The following is a 9,811-nucleotide window of genomic DNA, read 5'->3' as shown; positions in this document are numbered from 1 at the left end:
TTACTACTGGTTACTTTGTTGGTACGCGCAGTTTATTATGCGCACAGATATCATACAGACAGAATCCCAGCCAATCTGGTTTTGAGCTCTCTACACCATTGAGCGTGATGTGGGAAGTTTACAGCGGAGACTGCGTTCACGAGTGAATACTCATCGTCAAATTTTCTTGGCGGGAGAAAGCGTTTATGGATAGAACGACAACCAAAATGAGACCGAGGCTCCAATAACGTCTATAATGTTTTTTAGATAATTAACAAAGTTGAAATCAGTCATTTTCCCCAGACCTCGTCGTATCTATGGTCAGTATGGAGTCGGCTAGACTTCCATAAGTATCTGAGGCAATAATTATTAGTGAAAATAATAATTTTCAGATTGTATATAAAATAAGAACAAGTTGTTCTTAAAAGATCAGTGTATTGTCCGCTTATCTAGACTTGCCTATTGTAAGGATAGAGTTAGTGTACACCTATGTATTTAGCATTCATATCCTCTTGGCTCGGCTTTAGGCTCCAGACTCTTTCACCCACAGGGGCTTGTAACGCTAAAAACTGCCATCAAGGTATGTAGTGTCACTAACGGGGTCTTATCACTATAGCCTTTTATATAATGATAAGACCCCTTTAGTGACACTACATACCTTGATTGCAGTTTTTAGCGTTACAAGCCCATGTGCTGTCACCAGCGGTGGGTACATAACATAATTAACACTTGGATAACTGCACACAATTCTCTCCGTGACGAAAACGCTGGATTTTGTCACCTCGACCGATTTCTGTCACAACTCGAAAACAAGACAGTAATATGATCCATAGATATTTTCATCGTAAACCCCTACGTGCTCAAAATGCGCGTTAATGTCGTAGCGTATACAGATGTATTTGTTTTAACAAATCAAACACATTATGAAAGAACACTTTGAATGTAGCTTTGTGCATTTCCTCTTGATATGCTCATGCTGATTGAACACATTTATTTACTGAACCAGAGACCACAGACCGGTATATGGTGTCTGACAGAACAAACACAAGTTTTTATCTCGTTTAAACACCATGACCTTTGGTTGATTGAAGGGCATACGTTTCATCTATGTGAAGTTATTTCTATTTTGTATTCATTGTTTTCTTACTTCTTTCTCTCTGTTGGGGGAAAGTGACATTCACTATAAAGCATAAACTGACTTTAGTTGGAAGGAATATTGCTTTGAAGAGTCGGTTTAACATTATGGCAGAAGGCGTAGTACAGTTGAGAAACTAAAGTTTTATTTCAGCCATGTTTACACCAATATGGTGTACTGGACAGTAGAAAACAATTCGCGATATTAAAGGAATGGTCAGTTACAGCCTGACCAGAGCACTTATAGGCTGTCATCTCTTGGCGCGTTGCTCGTTGGCCCAGTGTCCCAGTTCCGTCTTGGTTTCTTTTCGTCCAGGCTCGTGCCTAGGTCACCTCCGCTGTATGTCCGTCTTCTATCAAATAGTATCTTTTCTATCAACCAAGCAGTAAATAAGTGCACCTTAGCCGGGTCTTCGACGTAACAAGCGACCGCTTTAACTACTTGGCTAGCCCACCGCCCCTGCAATATAGCCAGTTCCACAGATATGGTCTCAATTGTATTTAAGGCACCAGTTACAACTCCTAGACCTGGGACTCGTTCTACAAAGCCATCATAATTATACCACTACCTCAGCCGAGATCCGCCGTGATATTGCTTAAATATTGCTAAAAGCGGCGTAAAACCCAACTCACTCACTCACTTGCCAAGGTTAAAGTATGAATGTTACGATCCCCTAAGCGCTAAGATCGGCTTGTGGGCTGTAAATGGGCAACTGACGGCCATGGATCACACCTCTCCAACTGAAGACTGTCCCCAGGCGTAGTGATTAAAAGATCCGCCCGGAGAGCAGAAGGTCGATGGTTCTACCCCCGGACAAGTCTTATCAAAGTACGAGTCGGTGAAAAGAGCCAATTTGCGATGTGAAACCAGTGAATTGAGTTTAACTCTGCTTTGTACAGTATCTACAGCTGCATCACGGTGAGTCAGCTTAATGTGGAAGGAAAACCGGAAGTGGTGCAGATCTCTGAGATTTCCACTTGGTTAAAACCCACAATCCGGTGAACTGGGATTTGAGCTATCATAGGTAACTAGCGTGGTCAAGGGCACAACTGCACAACTCTCCGGGCAGCTTGCCCACATGGCTTCTTTGATCAAGGAGTGAAGAGCCAAGTTGTCTAAAGGGTCACCAGTAGCTTCAGACATTTAGTCCAAGCAATATAGTCATCTTATTTAAAAATATTAAAAATATATAAATATACAAAATAAACGCAATTGGATCTCGTAAAGATCCTCAATTCCTAGATGTGAGGCAATATAGACTTGCCAAATCGTTCTGGGCTTGACCAGGACTGCTATTTAGTGTATTCAGTTTGTCGTTGATCAAAACAATCTTAACGCTAAGACTGCCGTAAGTCTACGTTAAGATATGGGAGTTACGATCACCTTAGCGGGAGTTACGATCACCTTAGCGCTAAGGTTGTTTTGTACAACGGCACCCAACTTCTGGGAGACACAGAGTTAGCAGTGCACCCACTGGATAACAGGCAGCCCCGCTTTGAAGAACATTTCAGCCATGTCACATCCGGACTTCTTATGCCACCAGTGACATATTACCAACACCAGTATCGTCGCCATCAAGCAATAAATACATTATGATGTGATCTGGGATTTGAACCGATGACATCCTCGTCCTTCTTCAGGATGCAACTCTGTCTCCCAGAAGTTGGGTGCTGTTGTACAAAACAACCTAATAGGCGCTAAGTTGATCGTAACTCCCATCAGGGAGACTATCTTAACGTAGAGTTACATGAGTCTTAGCGTACAACTAAATACACTAAATAGCAGTCCTAGTCAAGCCTAGAACGATTTGGCAAGTCTAGACTGACTCACATCTAGGAACTGAGGATCGCTACGGGATCCAGTTGCGTTTAGTTTTGTGGATTTATATATTTTTAATATTTTTTCAATAAGATAACTATATTGCTTGGACTAAATGTCTAAAGCTACTGGTGACCCTTTAGACAACTTGGCTCTTCACTCCTTGATCAAAGAAGCCATGTGGGCAAGCTGAACTCATTTCACCAAGGACACCATTCCATCCAGTTTCTAGGAGGTGAGGTGAAATTGGGTTTAACGTCGTGCTTGAGAATATTTCCCTCATATGACGACGTGCATGCGTGTGTATGTGCATGTGCGGCTGCTTGTACTAGCCCAGACTTAAGCTGGTTTTATAGTGCTAGCCCACTGAGATACCATGCTGCAGTGAAGCATGAATATCCCACTCAGACACATTATACTGACTCCGATGCCGAGCGCCAGGCAGGGGCCAACAAGTACCACATTTTAACTTCATTTGGTATGACGTGGTCCGGGATCGAACCCGCGACCTTTCGCTCTCTGGGCGGGCGCTCTAACCACTACACCACGGAGGCGGTCCCACTTTCTAGGAAAGTTCAATGAACACAGACACCTCAACATTATCCTAAACTATTTATTGTTACAAAATGATATATATCTTATGTAAAACAATGATTGAAAACAATCAGTGCATTATCAAATCTTTATACATCTCAAAACAGACAAACTGATTTTACAGGAGTATTGCCATTAGAATCTAAGTGAAGTACCATAGTCATTTCCGGTCAACCAAGGGCGACAACTCTTGCAAAAGACAGCAGGAGTAAACGACTCTTGTTCATGTATTAATACAATACACACCAACGATAAAATAAGTTGTTAAACAGAAATAAGATCTCATGTGGTTTGCCTTAAGGAAAAACTCCCAAAGATGGAGTTTTCATGCAAATGACAACTTCAACATATTAACAATGAAATCCAAATAAACATTCAGTTTATAAAACCTATACGTTTTCAGTGTATATTATGAGTTCAAAGAAAATACTCAGCTGTATATTGCAAATTCCTTTTCAACAGTGTATAATATGAGCTCAATGAAGATGCTCAGCTGTTTAGTCAAAAATCCTTTTCATAATTCCAACCCACTCAACATAATCTCCCAATGAGTTGAGATTCTGTAAAACCAGGTACTGCTGCTGAGTGGGATAAAGCCAACTGGGCAATGTTTGATTTACATTTATCAAATTATGCAAATGAGAGTCATTACACAATCACAGAACACTCTTTTATGCTCCTTGTTCTGAGGAGAAAATGTCTTTCTTGTAGAACACTTCACAAAACAACAGGAATTTGTGCCGAAAATCTCTTTGTTTACATTGCATAACAAATGAGTATCTTTTGCTACTGAAGTTCACCTTCAAAAACAGTATTTTCACATCAGAATATTTTTCTGTCACCTTCACATCCCTGTGATCTGTAGGTTAAACAGTTTATGAGTAAAAGAGTATTAAAGTTAGAATTAACAGCTGTTCAAGATGTGAGATTCTTTGAAGCTTTGATCGCTGACAATTTATAAAGGGCGTATCACCGAGGAATACAAACATAATGCTAATAGAAAATGATATTTTCCTGAAACAAATTATATGTTCTCCTGCAACAATATGAAAAGCAGAAAGTTACATTTTGTGCATTTGGTAAGATTAAAAAATATAATTTGAAAAATATTTTCTATGTAATGGAGAGTATTTGTACACTTATAAAGTATGTAAAGTGCCACATATTGATTCATGTATAGTATGCAGCATTCATTTAATTCCATGAAATCACAATGTCTGTTTATATGAATAAAATCGATGACAAACTATATACAATTTGTACAAAATACATGGAAAGTAAATGAATGGATGACTACAGAGCTCTCCTACAACTATATGTACCAGTACATTACTATCTATCCACGCAAGTACTATCTATACAATAGTCCCTGACATAAGCACACATACTTGGCAAACATATGGAATTCTGGTAGCATTGATGAGACTGTAAAATGAATATAGAAAGCATCACAAGCCAGGAGATTATTTCAATTTGAAATACACTGTATAACTTTATCTAAAAATATATGCCTAAATTTTACACACAATTTCTGCACCCTAAATTTAATTTTAATTCCATGAAAGAGATCATAAACCTGCACATCCTATTGAATTTATTTTACAGACGAAAGGGAACAAATTTATAGTTGTCGTTGTGTTGTTATTTGTAATAGCTCTTACAATATGAGTATGAAATTAGGACACAATGATTAAATGTCACTTTGATGCTATTACCCATCAAACTACTCATATCTATATTATTTATAGAATAATTAGAATGTGTAAGCAAATTTTCATCATAAATTACCACAATACACATGCTATTACCCTTGAAACTAATCATTACACTGACATGTTCTAAACATGAACAAAATATTGAAGAGGAATGTTAATGATAAAGTTACCAGTTTCATAATCATTATGTTATTACCCTTGAAACTTTAATGATTACTCTGACATTCTCCCAACATGAAGAAAATATGGAAGAGGAATGTTAACGCTGACGTTACCACCATCATAATAATTATGTTATTACCCTTGAAACTAATCATTAGTCTGACATGCTCCCATTCACAGAAAAAAATGAGGAAGAGGACTAATAATGACCAAGTTGCCACTTTCATAACCATCATGTTATTACCCTAGAAACTAATCATTACTCTGAATGTTACCATTATGGAAGATGATGGTCTGAACAGAGAAACACAGTGTTCAGCAACAGAAACCTTTACACAGAAAAATAAAAAAGAACAAACATGCACTTTTTAAAAAAACATTACAAAATTACAAAACAACTGACATTTTCTTAAAAAATACTTCACACTTTTCAACAGCATCTAGTTACGCTTACAAACATGAATAAAATTTTAGAACATACAAATCATAAAATAAAAGATTCAATTTCACGAAGCATAAATAGTTTAATACTTGATACACTGGCAAAGAATCGCGAGACATTATGGCAACAGACGCACTAATTTCCCAGCAGAAGGAAAGGGACTAGCAAACTTATACGTATTGTAAAAGATTGTAAAAACTGTACAATGTTAGGTATAAAATGGATGGTATATGTATCACACATATATATATATATATATGTAAATATATGGAATGTGTTGGGTTGGATTTTGAAATCACATTTACTAAATAATTAATAATAAATGATATTATCAATGTCAGTTTAGATGAATATGGTAATCAGCTGTGATGGGAGGTCTTAATTTGATCTTAACACGTCAAATACAAATCATATCATTGTCACATATAGACTGAGGAATTATTCACGTCCACAACCATGAACCAATATACTGAACAAAACAAGTTAGGAATCATGTATATTTTTGTGAAGTAAAAACTGAGCACAAAATTTATTTAAAAAATGGTCTCAAATATGCATGACCCCAAATGGTTTGTTCAGTATCTATTCACGAATACAGCAAATTTACCATTCATTAAGTTCCATTGTTAACATTTTTTATATTCATGAATTTTTGGAGTTGAATCTGTTGTAGACTGGCAGGAATGAAAATAGCACTGTTTGTGGACAACTTAGGCACGGAAGATGAAGACAATTGCAGTAAGCAGACAGACCGCCGTGACCAACATGGCGGAAGCACACTGGCGCCACCTGCCATGATGATGGTTGTGCTGCGGTCGATACGCACTTCACCTCCTGAAAACAGACAACCAGCATTGAGGACTTATCATACTAATAATTTATCATTTATGTGAAAATTAGACCTTAGATAATATTTGTTTGTTTGTTTGTTGTTTAACGCCACACACATCAACATTTAAGCTATATGGTGGCGGTCTGTAAATAATCAAGTCTGGACCAGACATTGATTTATGCAATTGGGATACAATGAAGTGTTAACGAAGTCAGCGATATCATAGCTGGGGACATCTTAAATGGCCTTCACACATTGTACCTATTTTAGCAATGTTTACAACCAGAATAAGTAACTTGCATACCCTCTCTTGTCCATAATCCCCATGGGTACATCTGATTGTGAATGACTATGTACTACTACTACTACTACTACTACTACTACTACTACTAATGATGATGATGATTGATGATAATGATAATTCAACTGCCAAAGCAGATTAGAAATAAACTATGACAATATGTTTGAGTCTACATCATCCTCGTCCAGGATTTACTCACCAAGAGTGAAGCGTGTTGCGGGTGAACTCATCTTCCCCTGCCCCCCGCGACTGTAGGCAAACACACGCATCTGGTAGATGATATCCTTATCGATGTTCCCCAGTATTGCATTGCTGTTCTTCTCGCAGTCCACAACCTTGGCCTTGCGAATATCCTCGGCATTACGCCAGTATTGCACCTACAAACACACAAAAAGTTTTCAAAGAAGTGACTAACGGGGAAACTAGAACATTACACAATTGGGAAGCCTTTTTTCGCCTGAAAATACCTCCTTTAATCATCCTTCTTTGCACCTAGAGGGGGTCCAATTAGTCAAGTTCATTTTGTGAGTGAGTGAGTAAGGTTTTACGCCGATTTTAGCAATATTCCAGCCATATTACGGTGGGGGGACCAGAAATGGGCTTCACACATTGTATCAATGTGGGGAATCAAACCCGAGTCCTCGGTGTGACAAGTGAACGCTTTAACCACAAGGCTACCCCACCGACCTTCATTTAGTGAAACCTGTACAGTAGGGTGAATGCCGTTAGAGTTTCATGTACAAATGGTTTTGCCAGAAGACTTGTTTGGGGCCTCATCTTGCTGATTTTACCACTCCTGTCTCAGTTTTGGCCCTTTGGCTGATAATCTGGCAGAGATGTCAACAAGTCCGAAGTCAAGTTAGGCCATAGGAGACTATATAGTGTTTAGTGTATCTAGTGTTGTTGTTTAACGCCGCACTCAGAAATATTCCAGCTATATGGCACCAGTCTGTAAATAATCGAGTCTGGACCAGACAATCCAGTTATCGACAGCATGAGCATCGATGTACACAGGGATAAGATAACGTGTCAACCAAGTCAGCAAGTCTGAGCACCCGATCCCGTCAGTCGCCTCTTACGACAAGCATGGGTTACTGAAGACCAATTATAACCCGGGTCCCGTTTCACAAAGCAATCGTAGCGCTAAGGTGATCGTAACTCCCATACTTTAACATAGACTTCCGACAGTCGTAGCGCTATGATCGCTTTGTGAAACGGTCCCCCGGATCTTCACGGGTCTAACAAGCTAGGACCCAGGCCAAAGGAGACAACAACAAGAAAAGAACACAAAATACTACACTACTGCAACATGTTGCCATGTGGTTCTGTCCTACCCCAGTGGCAGTGTACACATCACGGTTCCAGGCACACCTGCACCTACCTTATACCCCTGTAGTGGTTCCTCGTACACCTGCGTACTCACACCACGGAAAGACACATACACCTGGGTGCTGGAGTAGGAGAACACATGCACTTCTGTCGGGTACAGCTGGGGAGCTGGAAGAGTAGGACGCCATTTCAAAACTTTATCTGATTAATCAAAAAATATTCTACACATGATAAAAACATTTTTCAGTTTGACTTCATAGTGAGCAATGTTACAAATATATGAAGGACTAACATATTGACTGTTTATGCTCTCTTGAAGTGAGTTAAGTTTTATGCTGCTTTTGTAGCAATTTTCCAGCAATATCACAGCTGAGGGGACACCAGAAATGGGCTTCACACACTGTACCCATGAGGCGAAACGAACCCGGGCCTTCATCATGACGAGTGAACACTTTAACCACTGAGGCTATCCCACTGTCACTGCTGTTTTTGAAGTTGTATCAATGGACTGAGCTGATCTCTTTTTTCATGCGATCAACATTTTATAATCAAGTGTTTATAATAAGCGAAGCGAGTGTGAGTGAGTTTTAGTGTTATGTCGCTTTTAGCAATATTCCAGCAATATCACAGCAGGGGACACCCGAAATGGGGTTGTACCCAGGTGGGGAATTGAACCCTGGTCTTCGGCATGATGAGTGAACGCTTTAACCACTAGGCTACCCCACTTTCCCTGAAATCTTCATAGTATTCATAAGCCTGTGTTAAGGATTATCTAGTTCTCATGAATGTAATATTGTAGCAAAATAGAATCATTTGGAAGAAATACTTGACATTGCCCGAGGGTTAACAGGTATACATGTTTTCAAAACATGGAGTGTTTTATGTTTTAAGGGGTTGAGATATCGAAGTGTTGGTGATCTTAGATATCAACTACTTTGGTACATGAATGGGAAATAAGGGACCGGAATACATGATCACAGGTTCCTGGCATGCTTAAGGGATGTAACTCTGTATTGTGAACTGCAGCATACATGACTGGACGCATCAAGTGAATACCAGCTACAAACAATTAATACACACCCAGTCTGTCTGTGCTCTGATGGTAGTCCTCGCTCTTGGGTCCGTTTCCAGCGGAGTTGTACACTTGAACGTTGACGGTGTACCACGTGTCTGGCTGCAAACCGATAATAAGGGCGTTGTCTATCTGACCTTCGTAGATGCTCTGAACGGCCTCGATCTCAGTCTCTCCGAGTCTTGCATCCAGTAGTTTACCTGCACATTACAGAATGATACAGACTGATACAGCATGATACAGACTGATACAGACTGATACAGACTGATACAGCATGATACAGAATGATACAGACTGATACAGACTGATACAGCATGATACAGAATGATACAGACTGATACAGCATGATACAGACTGATACAGAATGATACAGAATGATACAGAATGATACAGACTGATACAGCATGATATAATCTGACACAGACTGATGCA

General features: G+C 39.3%; 1 protein-coding gene across 1 annotated transcript in view; it reads right to left on the bottom strand.

Moving 5' to 3' along the window:
- Positions 1-3,531: 3,531 nt before the first annotated feature.
- LOC124272077 (contactin-like) overlaps positions 3,532-9,811 on the bottom strand; it is a 39,241-nt gene continuing 32,961 nt past the window's right edge. The window contains 5 exon segments of the mRNA XM_046707215.1: positions 3,532-6,679; positions 7,178-7,355; positions 8,360-8,475; positions 9,388-9,562; positions 9,565-9,579. Coding sequence (XP_046563171.1) covers positions 6,459-6,679; positions 7,178-7,355; positions 8,360-8,475; positions 9,388-9,562; positions 9,565-9,579 — 705 coding nt within the window. The 3' untranslated portion in view covers positions 3,532-6,458.

The sequence above is a fragment of the Haliotis rubra genome, unplaced genomic scaffold, assembly GCF_003918875.1.
Source record: "Haliotis rubra isolate DU_JTF1 unplaced genomic scaffold, ASM391887v1 Scf166, whole genome shotgun sequence".
NCBI classification, from domain to species: domain Eukaryota; kingdom Metazoa; phylum Mollusca; class Gastropoda; order Lepetellida; family Haliotidae; genus Haliotis; species Haliotis rubra.
Note: the sequence above shows the minus strand (reverse complement) of the source record. Positions and strands in the feature narration are given on the sequence as shown.